The sequence below is a fragment of the Hyaena hyaena genome, unplaced genomic scaffold, assembly GCF_003009895.1.
Source record: "Hyaena hyaena isolate Hyena2069 unplaced genomic scaffold, ASM300989v1 scaffold_426, whole genome shotgun sequence".
Classification (NCBI taxonomy): Eukaryota; Metazoa; Chordata; class Mammalia; order Carnivora; family Hyaenidae; genus Hyaena; species Hyaena hyaena.
Genome location: NW_024081061.1, coordinates 1,230,109 through 1,251,092, shown reverse-complemented (window position 1 = coordinate 1,251,092; position 20,984 = coordinate 1,230,109). Strand labels below are relative to the sequence as shown.

Below are 20,984 nucleotides of genomic sequence, written 5' to 3'. Positions count from 1 at the left end.
CCCCCCCCCCCCCCCGCCCAAGTCCCCAAGTCTTTGTCAACCAATAGTCTAATTTCTGTCTTTATAGATTTGCCTATTCTGGATAGTTCACATAAATAAAATCATACAATGTGTGGTCCTTTGTGACTAGCTTCTTTCACTTAGAATGATGTTTTCAAAATTCATCAATGTTGTAGCATGTATCAGTCTTTCATTCCATTTTATTGCTGAATAATATTCCACTGTATGGATATAACACATTTTGCTTATTCATCACTTTGGGTTGTTGAATCATCGCAATTGTTTTCACCTTTTGACTATCATGAATGATGCTGCTATGAACATTGGTATAAAGTATCTGTTTGCGTCCCTGCTTTTAAATCTTTTGGGTATATATCTAGGAGTGGGATTGCTAGATCATATGATGATTCTATATTTAACTTTCAGAAGAACACAAACTATTTTCAGGGCTACTGCATCATTTTACATTCCCACCAGTGATGTGTGAGGGTTCCAACTTCTCCGCATCCTCACCAATACTTGTTATTTATAGCCATCCTAATGAGTGTGAACGGTATCTCATTGTGGTTTTGATTTATATTTTCCTAATAGCTAATGATGTTGAACATATTTTCATGTGCTTTTTGTCCATTTATAGATCATTTTTATTTTTTACGTTTATTTTTATATATGTTTATTCATTTTTGAGAGAGAGTGTGAGAGGAGGAGGGGCAGAGAGAGATGGGGACAGAGGATCTGAGCAGGCTTTGTGCTGACAGCAGCTAGCCCAATGTGGGGCTTGAACTCAGGAACCATGAAATCATGACCTAAGCCAAAATCAGACTCTCAATTGACTGAGTCACTCAGGCATCCCTAGTTTGTTTGTCTGTTTGTTTGTTTGTTTTAAAGTAATCTCTATACCCAATGTGGGGTCAAACTCATGACTACCAGGTCAAGTCACCCATTCCTCTGACTAAGCCAGCCAGGTCCCTGCCATTATTATATATTCTTTAGATAAATGTCTATTTGGATGCCTTGTTTATTTTATTTTTTTGTAAGTTCTTCCCCTAATGTGGGGCTCCAACTCACTACCCTAAGATCAAGAGTCGCATGATTCACTGATTAAGCTAGTCAGATGCCCCTTCCCTTGTATTTTTTTTTTCTTTAGAGAAAGAGCATACATGCTAGTGAGGGAGAGAAAGAGAATCCTTAGCAGGCTTCCTGCTCAGTGTGGAACCTGACATGGGGCTCAATCCCCTGACCCCGGGATCATAATCTGAGCCAAAATCAAGAATCCAAAACTTAACCCACTGAGCCCCCCAGATGCCCCTTCCCTTGTCTATTTTTTTTTTTAATGTTTATCTTTGAGAGAGAGACAGAGACAGAGTATGAGCTGGAGAAGGGCAGAGAGAGGGATACGCAGAATCAGAAGCAGGATCCAGGATCTGAGCTGTCAGCACAGAGACTGACGCGGGGCTGGAACTCACGAACCATGAGATCATGACCAGAGCTAAAGTCAGAAGCTTATCCAGTTTAGCCACCCAGGTGGCCCCCGCCGCCCTCGTCTATTTTTAAATTGAGCTATTTGTCTTGTTATTGAGTTTTAAGAGTTCTTAATATATTCTAGCCCCTTATCAGATATATAATTACATATATTTTATCTCATTCTGCAGGTTGTTTTCACTTTCTAGATAGTGCCATTTGGAAAGCAGAAGTTTTAGAATTTTGATGAGGTCTGGGGCGCCTGGGTGGCTTAGTCGGTTAAGCGTCCGACTTTCGCTTAGGTCATGATCTCGTGGTTCGTGGGTTCGAGCCCCGCATCGGGCTCTGTGCTGACTGCCAGCTCGGAGCCTGGAGCCTATTTCAGTCTGTGACTCCCTCTCTCTCTGACCCTCCCTGCTCATGCTGTCTCTCTCTCTCTCCTAGAAATAAATAAAACATTAAAAAATTTTTTTTGATGAGGTCTAATTTATTTTTTTTTATTTTGTTCCTTGTGTTTTGGCATTATATCTAAGAAACTGTTGCCAAATCCAAGGTCATAAGGATTAACACTTATTTTCTTCTAAGAAGAGATGGTTTAGCTCTTACATTTAGGTTTTTGATGCATTTGAGTTAAATTGTTGCATATGGTATGAGGTAGGGGTCCAACTTCTTTCTTTTGCATGGAGACATCTGGTTTTCCCAGAACCATTTTTTAGAAAGATTATTTTTTTCACCATTGAACTGTCTTGGCCTTCTCATCAAAAATCAATTGACCCTAAGTGTGAGTATGTGTTCCTAGACTGTCAATTCTGTATGTGTTTCCTTATGCAAGTACCACACTGTGTTGATTATAGTAGCTTTGCAGTAATTTCGAAAATCAGAGGTTGTAATTCCTACAACTTGGTTCTTCATTTTCAAGATTGTTTTGGCTGTTCTAGGTTGGCCTCTACTATTCTTACCCCAAGGGACAAGGCTTCATCCATACTGCCTTTTCCAAAGTATTCGTCATGTAGCCTACCACACTGATGCTCATCTTTTCCAACCTCACTGTGCCCTGTTCTCTTCCTCACTCTTCCACTCTAGCTCTATGGACCTTCTCAAACATTCTGAAGCCCTTCCTGCCTGAAGGCCTTTGCACCGATATTCCCTTGGCCAAAAATGCTTTCTTTCCCTCCACTCCCTCTCTCCTATTCCCAAGGCTGACTCCTTGTCATTCAGGTCTCTGCTGAAATGTTACCTTCTCAGGGAGGCCCTTACTAACCTCCAGTCTAAGATAGTCACCCACCAAACCCTCCCTCTTTATTATGTTATCTTGTATTATTGTACTTGCCACTGTCTGAAATAGTCTTATACATGTGTATCATTGTATTTATTTATTTATTTGCTGCCTCCCCCTACTAGAGTGGAAACTCCAGGAAAGCAAAAATCTTATTTCACATTGAATTCCTACACATACAATAGACTACACAGCCTAGCATATAATAGACATTTAATCCATATGTATTTGTTGAAGGAAGGAATGAATAAATTGACCAGTCAAGTCCTGAACAGCTCCTATAGTGGAACTCAGCACCAGGAAAAGAGTGTTTGTTATTTCTGTCCTTCAGTATAAACTCCATAAAGTTAGAAATTTTATCTGACAAGACACTGTTGATGTTCAATGATTATTTGTTGAATGTTTAAATAAGTCTAAATGAAGATGTTTTCAATATCTTTCTTTGTACTCACCTTCTTCTCTCATTTTCCAACAGTTGGCATTTCCTCCTTTCTTATTCAAAGTTTTCTCCTAAATCCTCCTCCTAACATCTGTCTACATTTGAGAAGTAGATACAGACACATTCCTGCCTTTCCCCAGTCTCTGCTCTTGACTGCTCTTAGGAAAAATGACCAAAGATATCTCTGACCATAGTATGTATGGACAAGTATATACTCTGGTCCATTTGCAAAGAAAAAAATCTGGAGTGTTGGGAAACATGAATCACTGGACAAGGGGACAGTAGGACACAGAACGCAGAAGATAAGAAACCCAGAACCTCAGGGAAAATCAGAACTTCAGTCCAAGAGCCCAAGAATTCACATTATAACACCCTAATACCCACAAAAGTGTGAAGGCCATTGTCCCACAGCTACAGACTGGAGAAGAGAGGACCTATGTTAGTGCTATGGAGAGATTTTCCCTGGGGCTTGGGAGGCTATAATAACCCTCTGTACAGCCCTGAGTTTTTCATCTAAACATGTTAAAAATGTTATAGGCATTAATTAACCCTTGTAGCACCCTAGAATCAAGATCTTGGCCATATTTTACTGACAGAAAACTGAAGACTATGGGTTAGAGCCAGGAAAGGAATGTTTCAGGCTCATGTGGACTGAGCAAGCTAAAGGCTGAGTTTGAAGCCAGAGCTCATCTCATAGTCTTTCCCTTATGACATTGGTTCCCAATCTGGGGACTACAGGACACTTAAATTCATGTCTGTGTTTACCAGGTCTTGGCTGCAGGCAGGTGCTAATTTAGTGGATTCCTTGTCATGCAGGTGCCAGCTTAGAGATCACCTACTCAGAGAGGCCCCCATGAACATCCATCTCTAGTAATCTTCTCCCAGTCCCTATCATACTACCTTGTTTGAGTTTCTCCATTGTACTTGTCATTTTCTCAGATAATGTTATTTTGTGTTTATTATTTCTATCCAATATAAACTCCATAAAGTTGGAAATTGATGTTCAGTAAGTATTTGTTGAATGTTTAAATAAGTCTGAATGAAGATGTTTTCAACATTATGTAGATGCTGCTGAAATGAGTAAACTATATAATTATCTAAGTTTAAATTATACTTTTGGTCTATATTTTTCTCAGTCAATAGGTACTCAGACTGTAATGTTCAGAGCCTTTTTAAAAAACATTTAAAAGAGTCCGGTGCCTGTGTTGTTCAATCATTAAACATGTGACTTTGACTCAGGTCATGATCTCACAGTTAGTGAGTTCAAGTCCCACATGGGTGAGCTTGAGCTCTGCCAGGTGAGCCCCGCTTCTCTCGCTTTCTTCCTCTCTCTACCCCTCGTTCATTTGTGTCCTCTGTGTCTCTCTCTCAAATAAAAAAATTTAAAATAAAAATTTAAAAAAAAGCATCTAAAAGAAAAAACATTAAAAAGAGCCATCAAAATTTCAACTTCTGGGGCACCTGGCTGCCTCACTTGATGGATCATGCAACTCTTGATCTTGGAGTTGTGAATTTGAGCCCCAAACTGGGGGGAGAATTTACTGAAAAATAAAATATAGAAAAAATAATTTCCACTTCTGACATTGTATAGATTAAACTTTTTTAATAGCCTTCCTGACTAAAACAACTACAATGAGAGATGCTAGATTAAATATAATTTTTAACTTTAAAATTCATAGATGAACTGACATACACAGGTGCTCTATCATTACTCTTTAATTTCACTCCTAGGTATATACTTTGAAGAAATTCTTGTACTTGCAGAAGACATTTTATATACTCTCTTGTACCTATGGTACCTTTTTCAGATGATAAGGTTATTCATCCTATGCAGATTACAAAAAAATGAGGTAGGTAAAGAGATGTGTGTACTGACATAGGGAAAATATTCAACTCATTAAGTGACAAACATGTAGAACTCAACAGTGTAATCCCATTTTAATAAAAATATTACTGTGCCCCTTGAGATAAATCTGAACAATATACACTAAAATGTGAACACTGGTTATCACTGGCATGGTTTTCATTTCAAAATTATGTCTTTGGTGTTTTGATATTTTGCAGTAACTTCATTGACTTTTGTGGTAAAAAATCAGTAAAGATTATTTTTTATATGTATAAAGACTGTTTTAAATAGGGAAATAATTTTTCTTTTTTTTAATTTTTTAATGTTTTATTTATTTCTGAGAGACAGAGAGAGAGACAGTGTGAGTAGGGGAGGGTCAAAGAGAGGGGGAGATACAGAATCTGAAACCGGCTCCAGGCTCTGAGCTAGCTGTCAGCACAGAGTCCGACGTGGGGCTCGAACCCACAAACTGTGAGACCATGACCTGAGCCAAAGTCGGATGCTTAACCGACTGAGCCACCTAGGTGCCCCGGGAAATAATTTTTCTGAAAAGTGTTCTTTCCCCTTTTGCAAACTGAAGACAGTTTGCTGAAGACTCCCGATTCTGTAAAATAATTTTTAAGGACAGAAAGTTTAAAATGGGAAGTGTTTCCAGGTTTAATGGGGTAGAGAGTGAATGGGGCCTAGTCAGTCCCCAGGGCTTACCAGCAAACCTGCTTGTTCCCTGCTACTCTCTACCCCCTGCGCAGGAGGGCAATAGAAATCTTGGCCAGCTGCCCTCCAGTCCTGCCCTATTGTTCAGAGATGACTGAGCATCTGGCTGTTAAGCCAAAAACCAATAATGGCCTGACTTCCTGAGTAAACACCTGTGAACAAAGAGAAGACATAGTTGAGTCTGAGCAAGTACTCAGGGGCACAGTAGGGCAAAGAATAGGGCAGAGGGGTTGATAGGGGATAAGGAAATATCATATCTTGTTCTGGGCTCACAGCTGAATTGCCCTTTCTACCTCTGGTCTCTAGAATTTTCCATTGCAAATGGTGGGTCTTCTTGGGTTCTAGAGCTTGGAAAAGCATGAATAGAAGGGGGCTCTATGGCCCCAAAGAGAAATCCAGCTTATCACGGGGTAAAAACACCAGGCTTTTGCACATGCCGCACCCTCTGCCTAGAACATTTCCTTCCATCTTATCCTGGGTAGCTTCTATTCATTCTTCAAATTTCAAGTCATGCACTACTTCCTTTTCTCATACTCCCACCACCCCACCTTCACCGCCCTCCAAGAAGGACTTAGAGGCCTCTCTGCTCCCACAGCTGGTGCTTCCCTTAGCCAGCTCTATCCCGCTCCAACAATTGCCTGTTGGTCTTTCCCAGTGGAATTTAAATTGATGAGGTTAAGGACCATGATTATCTTACTCCTGTCTCTCTAGTATCTAAATACTCCTTAAGTACAGTACTTATGAAATGTTTTGATAAGTGGAGGAATAAAAATTGAAGGAATGACAAAGTGAGCGAGTGACAGAATCCCTCCATTTGTCTGGTATATGGTTCTCAGCAGCCTAAGTAAGTGGCCTCCAGGGCAAAGGAAAGCAACGGGGACCTTTATCTTCCCTCCTCTCCTCCCCACTCCCTATGTTGTTTCATCAATTTAACCTTTCATACCCGCTTCCCCCATCTCTACATCAAGTTTGGTGTGAGTTTGAGCTCCCTCTACTGGCCAGATTTCAGTGCCGCAGGGAGCCAAGCCCAGGTACCCTGGCTTATTTCATTCCCCCTCTGGAGAGGCCATTCTATTCCCTCCTCTACTTTGGGGTTCATAGGGGACTGGAACATGAAGGGAAAACAGGGCTATCCAGCACAATGGAGGTTTCTAAGGTCTGAGCCCACGCTTCCCCATTCTTGACTCCAGGGGCACTTCCCTCACATCCTCACCTCATGCTCAGTTTCCTGGAGTCTCTACTCCCAAATTCCTCCTACTCCAGCTAATTCACAGAGATGTTGATTTCTGGAGCCCTTGGCTGATATATCAGCTCTGACTGTGGAAGAAAGATCCCAAGATGAGTTGGGAATAGGCAGAGACAGAGCAGAGAGAAAGGGACCCAGAAAGTGAGAAGATATGAACCCACAATGAGACAAAGATCTGGGTTGAAAAAGATAGCCCACCAAAGCTGTCCTCAGACCTTTCCAATCCCATGGGTTCATAAACCGGGGCCCGTCCCTATAAAGAGGTTTCCCTCACCCCTTCAGTGTGCATGTATCAATGAGGAGCTAAGGGGAGTGATTGTGTTCAGGTTTAATAGAAACATTAGACTTTAGGGACAATTCCTGGACAATAAGGCCCTCCCCATCCCTGTCCCCTTCTCCTGAGAGGGCCCATCCTGGGGCTCACATCTTCACTGTCACCATTAAGTGAGTACTCTGGCTCCAGCCCCTTCTCAGGGATGTTATTTTCCTTCTCTGGCATCAGTTCATCCAGCCAAAGGAGTTCCTGTGGTGAGAAGACCCACTCAAGTGCCTTTCGGACCCCCACCAGGCCCAGCAACTGCAGGGATACAAACAAAAGCCAGGCTGTCGGCAATAGCAGCAGAAACACGAACAACAACATTTGTTGAGCACTTCCTATGCACTAGACACTGTATTGTTTCACTTAATGTTAACACATTCCTATGAGGTAGATATAATTGTCCCCATTGTACAGGGAAAGAAACTGAAGCCTTGAGAGTTTAGAAACTTCTCAGAAGTCACACAGCTGGGATGTGGTTGATCCTATTACAAAGCCTATGGCTCTTAACTTCCTCAGAGGGTAAGAATAAGGCCAGTAGCCACCTGTGTTATCACCTCACTGAGTAATGAAAGTGCCAGTATATCCTCTCCCAGGGCCTCTGTTTTCTTTGGGACTTTGTATCCCTACCTGTGGTTGATCAGCCCAAAGAGTTCAGAAAAATGGAGTTGAATCAGATATCTCAAGATGGTAGACATATCTCAGCCATCTTTCTTTGTCCTAAAACTCCCAACCAGGCAGAGCCAGGGCAAGTGCAAGTGGGAAAGTCTTCCTCCTGTGGAGGCTTTGGCCACCCTCCCAGGCTCAGAGTCTCCCAGGACCCCCGGGGGATATTACCCAACCTTGCCCCCAAATCACCATGAGGGGGAAGATGATGGCTGCAGGAGTAGATTTGACTATCCAAAGCAGACCCAGGCAGGCAAGCTGGATGGCTGTGAAGAGGTGGACCCTGCTCAGAGGCACATGTCGCAACAGCAGGAGATCTGGCTGGTGTTTTGCTGGCATCAATAATAGCTGTACCCTCTTTGAGAACTAGGGGAATAAGAGGAGGAGGAGAGCAGGGTGTTCAGCCTGGATGGTGTCACTGTCAGCTGTCCAAGTCCAACATGAGTGGGAAGTCAGAAGGCTCCCTTGGCGCCCTCCCCATTCAGAGTATGGCAGCTGAGTTCCCCAGCCCAGGAGAGACAGGAAGACGATAGGAGAGGACTTGGCAAGCATAAGCAGCAGGTACCAGCAAGGAAGAAGAGGAGGAAGGAGATTGCTTGGTGATTCTAATGGGCCCACCTGGATGCTGCTAATCGCTGCCACTCCCATGTACAGGAAGATGCCATAGAGCACAGGCATTGGGATGAACTGACAAAAAAGTAAAGAGCTGGCAAAGGAGTTCACTTCTGCTAGTTGCTCAGATCCACACTCCACCCCACCCTAGCCTTGGGCCCCAACCCCAGCCTCCAGCCTCCACATCTAAGCCCACCCAGGTCTTTCTCTTCGTTTCCCACTTTGCATGCCTGATATTGAAGCTTCAAGACAGTCAGATGAAGTAAATTCTATAATTTCCATTTCATAAAAGAGGGAATTAGATTTCAGAGAAATTAAGTTAACTTGTCCACTACCTGGCCTACTTCTTCAATCTTATCCACCATGTTCTTCTCTGCTCTCTCTGTTCCTGCTATATGGCTTCCTTTCCTTCCTTCAATGTGCCCAAGTTTATTTCTACCCTTTGCAAGGCTTTGCTATTCCCCTCCATCTAAAACGTTCGTCCTTGACTTCCTTCTCACTACTCAGGCTTCTCACTGCTCATCTCTTGGCACTCCAGAAAGGTATGACCTTTCTATCTAAAGTAGACCCCTGGAACTCTTAATCACTTTACCCTCTTATATTTTTTGTTAGAAGTAATCACTCTCTGAAATTATCCTATTTTATTGTTTTAATTTTTTTTCTCTCTCTCTCTTCTCACCAGACTGCAAGCAATGGATGGTCTTTTTTGATCACCACGATATCCTCAGTTTTTGGAACAGTGTCTACCATATGGTTTATGTTCAGTAAATATCTGTTGAATGAGAGTCACCTAGTTAGCAAGTAGCTGATCCGGTCTATCTGGCTCTTTCAACTACTCCACTCTCATCAAGCCTGCATGACCTTTCCCTCCCCAAACCTTTCGTCACTGGTAACATTTGTATGCCATTTTCCCTGTCCTTGCCTTAGCTTGTTGAACCTTTCTATGATTACTTATTACTTAATTTTTGTTCGTGTGTGTATGTTGTTGATAGGGGCTTGGCTCCATGTCTCTTTTTAATACTCCTGTCTCCCCTTCTTCCCTCTCCCCCACTTCTCCCAAGTGCCTAGTAGAGCCTTGCACATGGCAGGTGTTTTATAGACATCTGGTAAGGGAGAAGCTAAGGGGTTTTGTCTCAAGGTTTTTCTGGGATGTGCCAAATATAAACTGCAGGTAAATTTTGACTCTTAGTCTAATGTTTGTTGGGAGGCCGGAACAAGGCTACCATACCACTTGGTCCATAGGGGATGGTAGTGTGCCCACACCCTGCTCCACTGGGTAGAAAACCCACTGGATAAGAGTTTGGATTCTCAGATCTGAGAAACTAGCTCTCTTGGTGTGATCTTTTGTAAGCTACTTAATCTCTTTAAACTTCAGTTTCCTCAGGCGTAGCTTAGTTGGTTAAGTGTCCAACTCTTGATTTCCACTCAGGTCATGATCTCACAGCTTGTGAAATCCAGCCCCTCATCACACTCTGCACTGGGTGTGGAGCCTGCTTAAGATTCTCTCTCCCTCTCTCCCTCCCTCCCTCCTCTCTCTCTCTCTCAACAAACAAACTTCAGTTTCCTCATTGGTGAAGTATGGGTATCTCTCAGGGTTCACATGAAGATCAAATGAGACCAAGTGTAGAGAAAACTTAACACAGTCCCTGGTGCTCAGTAAGTATTTAGCCAGTGTCAGTTCTTGCTGTATTTATTATTATCACTGCCTTGCCCCTGATATCAGCCTAACAAAGGTACCTTCAGTACAGGTGCCAGGAAGATGGAGGTTCCTGTGAGGATGAATACCATCAGGCCTGTCAACCTCTGTTCCCTGTGGGGCGAGGGAAGAGTTAGCTAGGGTCTAGGAGAGTCCCCAAGGTGCCCGGCTTGGAGATGCTGACCAGACACCGCTACGGGCGCTGTCAGGAGGGAAGTGGAGGGACCGTCCCCCCCACCTCAAGTAGTCATCTGGCAGGGAGTGGGGCCTTAGCATCCTGTGCAAAATTGGTGGAAAGGAAGGGGCAGGGCATTTGAGCTTGTATGTTCCAGGCCTCTCCATCAGCTCAAGCTCATAATTGCTCTTTGTTTTTATTTTTTCTTTTGATTGAAAGTTAGCAATTTTTATACTGCCTTAAAAACTTTCATTTCACTGTTTCTAAGTTGATTTCACAAACTTTCCACAGGTTGTTATTTCCAACAGTTACAAAATTGTTTTTGTGACTTTGTAACATCAGTGAGGTACTCGTACCTTGAGCGGTGGGGGAGGGGGGAGGTGGGGTGAGGGGGGGGAGTGGGGGTTGTTGGGTGGCACCTCACCACCCTCCCTTGGCCCTGGCTGCCTCCGCCTTTGTATCCATGAGGCATGAGGCTCCTCCTAATGGCCCTCCCAATACCATGGCCCGAGGAGAAGAGGGAGAATCTGACACGCCCATCTCAGCCCAGAACTCACTCATTCACCCCATGGCAGTGCTGATGGAGCAGTGAGAGAGCCCTCTGGAGGCTTAGAATTTAAGCTCTCCAAATCACTCTTCCCGGGTACCCCCCACCCACACCACCAGACTGACCACCTCTCACTCTAGCCCCCTCAGTATTGGCCTCACCTGATTCCCAGGAAGCTGCGGGGCTCCGCCAGGGCACAGGCTTTGCTCTCTCTCCGAAGACTGTCCATGTGGGCCAGGGAGATGACTGTGGCTGAGACATACCAGGGCAGCCCGAGCACTGATGTGAGCAACATCAGCACAGCCACACAGAAGAGGTCCAGGTGGAAGCCAGCTCCCTTCTGCAGGTAGTGGTGGAGCATTGAGGATGAAACTAAGCCAGACCTGGGCTCTCTGTCCTCTGGTGTGGGAGAAGGAGGGCCTGGACCCCACCCTGGAGTTTCTGTCCCTTACTCTAGGGGCCTATGGTCCTACCCGGCAGGCCTTACCCGCAGTTTATATTCGGCACGGTTGAGGATGACCGCTGTGATCTGCTGGTCCATGAAGATGAGGATAGACAGCAGCAGAGCAGGGAGGGCGGCTGCCACACTCAGCCACCAGGGGTTGGCTCCAAAAGGTGACACCAGCCATCCACGCCCAGGGAAAGTGGGCTGGGAGAGGGTGTTCCATGGACAAGTTAGAGAGGGTCTCCCAAGAGCACCTCACCTGCACACCCCAGCTTTGGCATTCTTCCATAACTCTTCAACCCCTTACCCCAGTTCCAAGACCCTGGGTGGTAGGTGGGAGCAGTATGTGTGCATGCACAACTGGTTCAAAGCATTCCAGTGCCTTAAAAGAGGGCAGAAGAAGGGAGACCAGCCTGGGGGTTGGGCTGGAGCCAGGGGCTCTGAACTTTGGTTCTCAGGGGCCCTCCCTCCCTGCAAGAGGAGGAGATGGTGGATGAGGCCTGCCCTCACTTCTTGATGTACAGAGCCCTCCTCCCTAGGCACTGCCCCCACCCGCTGGCCAACCAGGGTGGGGCGACTCAGGCTCAGACCTGCCTTGATCTGGGGCCAGGGCAGGGCTGGGTGTGTCTGCGTCTGCTCTGATTATAAGCGTCTGTGTGGGGGAGGGGACCCCAGTTGCCATCTTAGATTCTGAGCCCCTGAGGCTACCACAGTTGGAGTCCCCCTGCTCTCCTGTCCTGGGGGAAGCTGGAGAAGAGCCCTCCAAATGCACAGGCAAAGCCTAGGTCCTACATCAGTGCTAAGCCGTGTCCTGTGCACTGCCCTGCCCTTGGAAGGGAACTCCAGTGTTAGCAGATCAGAGCCAGCAAACAGGGGTGCAAAGAAGAGAGTGTGGAGTAGTCGAGTTCGTAGGCCCAACCTATGATAACAATAAGTAACATTTTTTGAGGTTTTGGTATGTGCCAGATGAGTGATTTACACTTATCTTCTGTGAACCTCAGAACAACTTAATAGAGTAGCAGCTATTCTTATGTATTATTTCCATTTTACAGATAAATAAATTGAGGCTCATTGATGAGAAATGTGGGATGACTTGCCTAAGGTCACACAGCTAGGAAGTGGCAGAACTGGATCTCAAGCCCAGGGCTGGCTGACTAGAACCCAACCTCTTAACCCCTAATTTATAATAATAACTACCATGTTTTCTGTACCCACTGTGTTGGCAGCAATACCTCATTAATCCTCACAACAACTCTGTGAGGTCATTATTATTACTATTTGTATTTTATAAGCAAGGAAATGGAAGCTCACAGGAAAAAAAGCATGGTATCCATTCATCTTCCTCCTCCAAAGTCCTTTCTCCTGGCCCTGCTCTCCCCTCTGTCCTACACTCCCAACTCTCACCTTGAACTCTCTGGGTACCGTGAGCTTTGGTGTGGCTAGACCCAGGAAGGAATCGAGGCCGCAGCCCAGCAGCATCGCCAGGACTGAGGAGAAGTCACCAAGCACTTTGCGCACCTGGCCACACAGTGGACACGCAGTCAGGTTCAGGCCTGTCAGCCCCCTCCTTCTTCACCCTTTCCCACTCACAGGCGGGGCTCAAGGCCAGGAGCCAGTACTCTCCCACAGACACAGGTAACACTCACCACAGAGGGGAAGAAGCGGCTTGTCTTTACATGCTTGAGGGCCGTGGCTAAGAGGAAAGAAGTAAGGAAGAGGAGGACGGAGAAGAAGGCGATGTCTGGGACTATGTGACAGCTGGGGCCACGAGGGTGGCCTCCCCGCCGGGCACACTCAGGTGGGGGCAGCAAGGAGGCATTGACCAGGCCGAGGTCCTGTAAGGAGGGGTGTTCAGGGATGGAGTTATGGGTGGTGGAATAAACACTGACTGATACTCACTGAGACACCAAGGGCCCAGGATAGGAGATCTCCAGCCACAGCAAGTATCTGGACCTCTGTGACTTATAAGGGTTTCCCTAGCCTGTGGGGAGGGAAAAGCCAGGAACCACTGACTTCTTTGGCTTCCACTGTGTCTTTCCCACACCCTCCCAGGAGCCAGCCCTCACCATGCTTGAGATGTCATCTCTGTCTTTTGGTTCTGTCCTCTTCCACTGAGACTCATTTCCTGGGAAGCAGAGAACAATTTGGGTATATGCTCCCCCCGCCCCGCCCCAGAAACCTTCTCCAGCCCCTCAGGAGCCTGATCTCATGGGTCCAACTGAACCAGACAGTTCTTAGTTCTGACTCATCTGTCTTCTGACTCCAGCTGCTTTCAAGTCTGTGATCCTCAGGATATTGCCCAGTCCCTACCAATTCCTTACCTCTCTGTATCCCTGGTGCCCAGCACAGGACTGGCCAGAGCAGATACCTAGCAAATGTTTGCTTAATAGATGATCACACCACTCTGTGGGTTTCTTTAGGACCAGAACTGGTTTTGTTCATGCCTAGCACAGAGTCTGGCACTCTTGAGAAGACATCTCTTCCCCATTCTTGCTCCTTCCTTGTGCAGGGGTATGTGCAAGTGTAAAACTCTGAGCTGCTCTCCCCCTCAGTCAGTCACTGAGACTAGGGGAAGAGCAGCAATTTATTTGATTGGTGAGTTTGAGACAAGGAACTGAACATGCCTCTCCCTGTCCCCTCCTCTTCTCACTTTTGGGAATAGGCTGCCTGCACTGTACAATTTAGCTCTGTTCCTCTGTGGCAAGACAGGCCCTGCCCAGGGAAGCCATTACTGGGTGGGTAAATCTATCTAATTTTGGTTTCATTGTTAGGAAGCCCATTCCCCCATAGACATAAGCATGCTCTTCTAGCAGCACTGTCAGAAATAAAGATGATATTGGGGTGCCTGGGTGGCTCAGTCAGTTAAGTGCCTGGCTTTGGCTCAGGTCATGATCTCGTAGTTGGTGAGTTTGAGACTACATTGGGCTCTGCACTGAAAGCGCAGATCCTGCTTGGGATTCTCTGTCTCTCTTTTTTTGCCCCTCCTCTGCTTGCTCTCTCTCTTTCTCAAAATAAATAAGCTTCAAAAAAGAAAAAAAGAAAGACAATATTGGGCCTGCTCTGTTGCTTCTCAACGGATTTGAAACCAAAGTGGGGAAGAATGCTGCTGGTTATTGGGTAAGTATTCAGGATTTTGCTGAACTTAACAAGGGGGACACCCAGGGGACATCCTCTCCCCCTCCTGCATCCTTCCCCAGCCCTCCTAGCTCCACATTTCCCTCACCCACCTCCCAGGTCTGGGTACTGGCAAAAGCAGCCATAGGCAGGAGAGCCAGGGCTCTGGATGGGATAGGCACTGGTCAAGCTCAGCATTTTCCCCACAGCATCGTAGATGAAGATGAGGCTGATGAGGGCACAGAAGCCTTCTTCGGTGAAGCGGGTAAAGTACCGTACCAGCACGCTGGCTTCTGTGGCCACCAGTACCAGACAAAAGGTGGCCACCCAGATGCCCACCCATAGGCGGAAGGGCAGGTAGTCCAAGCTGTGATCTCTGGGGGAGAGAGACAAGCAGGGATTGGCAGAACTATTCTGCTCCCCACTTAACCCAGGTTAGGTATCCCTGGAGCCAAACAGTTCCCTCCCTTCCATATTGACCCAGCCAGGACCAGGCAGACAGTGCAGCTAATGAGGGTCTGGTGAGGGTAGGGGTGTTCTCCTACTTGCTGAAGGAGAAGAGCAGGCGTTCGAAGACCAGCACTGGCCCTGTGCTGCTGAGGATGGTGAGGGGCTGGCCAGCCATCAGACAGAAAGCAGCTCCAGCCACTGCAGTGCCCAGAAAACTTTCCAGCACCCCCTAGAAGCCGGCCGAGGACGCTGTCAGCACAGGACACTGGAGACCTCAGTACAGTAACCCAAGCTTCCCAGGAGCCTCCACTGCCTACCCACTGTCCCCAGGGTGGCTAGCAGAATACCAAAACTTGTGCCTGCCCCCCTCACATCTCCCGATTCACCTGAGCACCATTCGTGGCTTCCCCCAGCAGACCCCCAAAAGTGATGGCGTTAGTGATGGTGGCCAGGTAAATGTAGAGCACGGCCGAGAAGCACTGGGGATGCAGCGCGTCCAGGAAGTCACTGGTGTACCACGAGGCCTTCCGGCGCACATCCTGGACAAGGCCCCCAAACAGCCTCCCACCCATGGTTTGTCAGTGACCCAAGTGCCCACACCCCACGCCCCTACCCCTGCTACTTTCCCTGTGACTGGGTGAGCCCCTCTATCGTGAGCATACACCTCTGTGACCCTGTGACCCCTCTCCCCTCCCAGTCCCATTACCCTTGCTCTCACCCCAGCTCACCTCACCTGCCCGTCCGCTGTAACTCCGGGCTGGGTGCATGTGGCCTGTGGCCATGTCTGTCCTCAGCCAGGGCCCCATGCTGGGCAGAGGGGTCCTTGACCTCCCTCAGTTGTGAGAGGAGCCTGAAGAGAAGGGGAACCCAGGTTGGCTGAGGATCTCCAACCAAAATGTGACTTGGCATGATGCCCCCTGGTGGCTGCTCTTGTCTCTGCCAGCAGACTCCGAATCCAAAGGTAAGTCTCTATTCCTTTCCTGGGATCCCCTACCCTCCTCAACAGTGGAACTGGACCTAAGGTGTGTGGAGAAAGCCCCCATATACCTTTTGTGCTGGGGAGGCAGACATATGGGTGGGGCAATCCGGGCTGTCGGGTCCCACCGACCTGGAGGAAGCACTGTCACCTCCTCTAGGAAGGCATCCAAAGCTGCCAGAAGGTCATGAAGGCTGCTGGCCCGACGAGCTGACCACTGGAATTTCTAGGGATAGGAGCAGAGAGGGGCAGTAAATGCCGATCTGGACCTTTACATGAATCTTTACAGTGTCAAAGCTAGACACAAGTCATTCAAGCATTCCTTCATGAATACATGCATGCACTGAGTATCTACTGGGTACCTGCTGTGTGCCAGCAGTGTCCTAGGTAAAGGGGCTACAATGGTAGTCAAGAAAACGTAAGTCCTCATGTGCACAGACACAAAGCCTATGCCTCATTGCTGAATTCAGTCACACATCTAGAGGCCACAATATGCACTCTCACTGACACAACTCTGTGTGTGCGCACACACACACACACACGTGTGCGTGCCTGCCCAGCTCACCCGGTCACTGAGGAGGACGGCCATTGCCCGGCCCATCTCATGATAGCCCCTTCCCAGTGTGGAGGGACCAAGGAGGAGGCAGAAAAATCTGTGGAAGGAACCAGGCCCCAGAGAAAATCAGGGGGCAGCCCTCACCTCTGACCTCTCGACCAGCCCCCACTCATACACTCATGTGCACACGTACTTTGCAGCCCTGACCACTACCTCCTCCCCAGACCCCTGAGCACCATCTCCACTCCTCCCCCCCCTCCCCGAGAGAACTGGACCAGAGGTTTCTCAATCCCCTCCCCAGTAAAGATGCTTTTTCTGGGCTCCAGGACTCCACAGCCTCACCTGCTGGGAAGGGGCACCTCAGTGAGGGGTCCCAATACCACTGGATCCCGTAGTCGTACAAAGGTCCCCAGGGGCCGTACCAGGAAGCCCAACTCTCCGGCCAGTACAGCCCCTGCCTCAGCCCCTGGAGGCAGCTTCCATCTCAGAGGGTTCTGACGCTGGATAGGGGTTCAAGGAGACACAAGGATGAGAGGTTATGTGGGGAGGTGGATGTTAGTAGGATACTGATTGATGATAAGGCCAGTGGAGGGTGAACCTCTGTTAATCCCTGACCCCTCTCCCAGCCCTGCCCAAGGAAGGACCACAAACCTGTTCCTTCAGCAGGGCTTCCTCCTTGTGAGAAGCCTCTCTTGAATGGGCAGACCCTTTAAAACATGATTAGGCAGTAACTAAGAATACAGGCTTTGGAGGTGGACCCACTAGGGCTCTCTGCCCAGGTTTACCCCCTGATAAACTATGAAAACTAGAACTTCCCCTCATTGACCTTCAGTTTTCTCATTACTAAAATGGGGCTTGGGGCGCCTGGGTCGCTTAGTCGGTTAACCGTCCGACTTTCGCTTAGGTCATGATCTCGCGGTTCGTGGGTTCGAGCCCCACGTCGGGCTCTGTGCTGACTGCCAGCTCAGAGCCTGGAGCCTGTTTCAGTCTGTGACTCCCTCTCTCTCTGACCCTCCCCTGCTCATGCTGTCTCTCTCTCCTAGAAATAAATAAAACATAAAAAAAATAATAATAATAAAATGGGGCTAATTGTGGTACTACCTCACAGGATGGTTGTGAAGATTAAATGAGAATATACTACATGTAAAGCTCCTGGCACAGTGCCTACCAAGAGCATTCCTTCATAAAACTCTAGCCCCTCCATTCTCCCCTCACCATTACCTCTGCTTCTCACCCATGAGGCGTGGGTTGAGGTCTGAGCCAAGGCTAGGCTGCTTTTAGTCCAGGAAGCAGCAGGGGGATCTGGGACCCTCCCACCCAGGGCTTTTGGTCCTGGGCCCAGGGAGGGGTCTCTCACCCTGGCAGGGCCTGGTGCCTATGGTCTGGATGAGGTGCTGGGGTCTCTGCAGCAGCAAGGCCTGCAGCTGCCCTCTCAGCTCTGGGCTCAGCGACTCCACTCTTGTCACCTGTTCTAAAGAATAGAGATGGGGCTTCAGCCCTTTCCTGAGAGCTCCCTGTCCCCAACTCTTCCCCTTCCCCCTCTGCCTGGCTCCCCTTTCCCTTCTAGGAGTCTCAGGAAACTTGCTCCTCCATTCTGTGTTTCCATCTCCTCCCTGCGACAGGGACAGATTATGCCTAGAGGGCAGTGGAGTGAGCTCTGGAAAATTCCAAGGCTTTGGGGAGAAGTCTTAGGGAAAATGGCATGGCTGCCCAGGCCCTCCCTGCACAGGCTCCCAGCATACCCACGAGCTCCAGGAAGCTCTGAGCAGGACAGTCCAGCAGCACGAGGCCCTCGGCCAGTAGGCTGCGGAGCTTCTGAAGGCTGGGTAGTGCCAAGGTGGGCACGTGAGGGACACTCCACCGGCCTGCACCCACCTCCAGCCTCTCCTCAAACACCACCCACCTGTGGTGGAGAGGAAAAGACTGTGTTATTGAAGCCATCTCTCCCAGGTCCAGGTAGTGGGAACACAGGGAAGTAGGGCAATGGGGTGTGTGTGTGCTCGGCCCAGTAGTGCAAAGCATGCCCTTTCCTGGACCTTCACCTCTCATCTGAGGTCTCAGAGAACTCAAAACTAGACTGTAGAGAAAGCTGAGCAGCATGGAGGTTGAGGACCTGAATTGGAGAGCACAGAGAGGAACTCTTAATTGGGGCAAAAAGCACCTCCCCAAACAGGAGGAGCTATGGGTCATGAAGGAGTCACCAGCTGGGGAAGGGGCAAGACCCCATAAAATTGCCCTGGGTCCCACTCACCTGCCTGTCTCTCTCCACTCCAGTGCCTGGGGCCAGCCCAGAAGTTCATTCAGCTGAATGAAGAGCAGAGGGTCCTTGGGTACCTCCAGATCCCCTCTGTCTATGTCTGAGGTGCCATCAGAGCTGGGACAAGAGCCAGGACCACTCTGCAGCTCTCCTGTGGGTACATTTTCACAAGCCCTGGAGACTTCAAACTCCTCCTGGCCTGGCAGCTTCATCTTGGGGAGGCTTGCACAGACTTCCAGGGACAGTGCAGTCCTAGGTTTTGAGTCCAGGGGCACTCTGGCTGGTTGTATTTATAATGCACCCCCACCCTCCATGCAGCACAACACAGACAGAGCAGGGCCTGCTGATTCCAGAGCCAACAGGGTAATCCCCTTTCCTGCTTGCTTTCTCCAGCCCTTGCTGCCTGAGAATGTAAGACTAGCCTGATCTTTCCCAGGCTCTCCAGTAATGTCCTGCCTGGGGCAAAAATGTTGTGTGCACTTTCTGTGGGATCAGGTTTGACCCCACTGTGTTTTGTGTAAATTAACATGAGTAAGACACTGGCCTGGGCCTGAGGACTGAGACCATCAGATTATCCTGCCCTCTACTCTGTATCAAATACAAATACCAACCTCCCCAGCTCTGTTTTGGGTGTCACCAATACACCTTAAGGGCACCTATTTGGGTAAACTGAGTCCTGATAAGTAACTGGGTCTATAGAAGCCAGGCTAGATAGAGGAAGGGAGACAATAGGCAGAATCCCTTCCCATTAAATGGGCTAATAATGAAAGGTGGAGGCAGTTTATGGGGAACACAATGCCTGAGTCTTAAATTCCTTTGATCCTGGAAACTTTCTAATTTAGCTGTGTCCCTGAGGTCTGCCCCTGTAACCCAGACCCCTAGTGAGGATAGAGGAGCCACCTAGGTATGAAGGAGTTCCCAGGGCCAAAGGAGCAGAAGAGAATGTGGTCTGTTAGCAAGTCCTCTTGGCTCTACCTTCAAAGTAAACCCAGCATCCAACCACATCTCCCCACCTCCTACACTTCTATCTTGTTCCAAGCCACCATCATGTCTCACCTGAATTATTTCAATAGCTTTCTAATCTCTTGCAGTAATCTCCCTGCTTTCACTCTTCCGTGGCCAAAGTTCATTCTCTGCCCAGCAGCCATAGGGATTGTATTAAAAGGTAATCAAGCTGTTACTCTTCCCAAACCTCACCCAATACAGTCCTATTACTTCTAGAAGAAAAATCAAACTCTGTCATGGCCTATAAAATCTACAGTCTGGCCCTAGCCTACCTCCCTGACCACATGTCATACAACTCTCCCTTGCTGACTCCTTTCCAGCTGCGCTGGTCTTTGTCTATTTATGCAAAGCCTCTTCCTGCCTAAGAGTCTTTGCAGCATTTCTCATCTAGGCAAAGAAAAGTTTTCCCTCCAGATGGTTACATGACTGGATCCCTGTCACCTAAGTGTCATCTTAGATCTTAACCACTCAAGGAGACTTTTTTTTTTTTTTTTTTTTACCATCCAGCCCTGTTTCTCTATCACATTTCTTTTTTTTTTTTTTTAATTTTTAATGTTTTATTTATTTCTGAGAGAGAGAGAGAGAGAGAGACAGCGTGAGCCGGGGAGAGTCAGAGAGAGAAGGAGACACAAAATCCGAAACAGGCTCCAGGCTCTGAGCTAGCTGCCAGCATAGAGCCCGCCGCGGGACTTGAATCCACGAACCCTGAGATCATGACCTGAGCCAAAATCGGACGCTCAACCGACTTAGCCACCCAGACGCCCCTCTCCATCACATTTCTTGGTTTCGTTGGTTTTGTTTTCTTTCTAGCAGTTATGACCAGTAGTGTCTGCCTCATGTATTTGTTTGTCGTATATTGCCTGCACCTCTCCCCCTCCCCCACTGGAATGTACCATTCACAGAGCAGGTATTTTACCGATCTTCTTCACGGCTGCCCCTAGAGCACATAATGGCACTCAATAAATGCTGGTTCAATGCGCGCATAGAAAGGGAGGGGCTGGGAAATAAGCGTTTCTCCTGGAGGCCACAAGAGGGCGCTGCTCCCCGCGGACAGGCTCGCTCGGTCCACCAGCCTGCAGGGTTTGCTTTCCCAGTGGACTTGCCAGGGCAACGAGGTGACAAGAGGGAAGGGAGAGGTCCTTAATGCTGCAACATTTCCTGGATTGGCCCAGCAGGATGGGATGTGG

At 48.0% G+C, this 20,984-nt stretch overlaps 1 protein-coding gene across 1 annotated transcript; it reads right to left on the bottom strand.

Annotated features, from left to right (window-relative positions):
- Positions 1–6,981: 6,981 nt before the first annotated feature.
- On the bottom strand, positions 6,982–19,004 carry SLC4A9 (solute carrier family 4 member 9). Its single transcript, XM_039252709.1, has 21 exons — positions 18,787–19,004; positions 18,278–18,438; positions 17,893–18,006; positions 17,187–17,242; positions 16,878–17,035; positions 16,545–16,632; positions 16,051–16,205; positions 15,737–15,853; positions 15,390–15,564; positions 15,099–15,232; positions 14,667–14,929; positions 13,506–13,564; positions 13,086–13,274; positions 12,844–12,957; positions 11,482–11,643; positions 11,156–11,334; positions 10,314–10,386; positions 8,583–8,651; positions 8,157–8,330; positions 7,407–7,559; positions 6,982–7,053 (listed from the first exon to the last, which is right to left on the bottom strand). The coding sequence occupies exons 1-21, from the start codon at positions 19,002–19,004 to the stop codon at positions 7,000–7,002; spliced, it is 2,865 nt and encodes a 954-aa protein (XP_039108640.1). The 3' UTR covers positions 6,982–6,999.
- Between the last annotated feature and the right edge of the window lie 1,980 nt (positions 19,005–20,984).

Bases quoted from the DNA above. Each gene is read 5' to 3' on its own strand.
- SLC4A9 (XM_039252709.1), bottom strand. From the start codon at position 19,004: ATGAAGCTGCCAGGCCAGGAGGAGTTTGAAGTCTCCAGGGCTTGTGAA. The intron at 13,565-14,666 runs GTGGGTGAGGGA...TCTGCTTCCCAG, and splicing joins CCAGTACCCAGACCTGGGAG to GAAATGAGTCTCAGTGGAAG. The intron at 13,275-13,505 runs GTGAGGGCTGGC...CCCTCCTTACAG, and splicing joins GAGATGACATCTCAAGCATG to GACCTCGGCCTGGTCAATGC.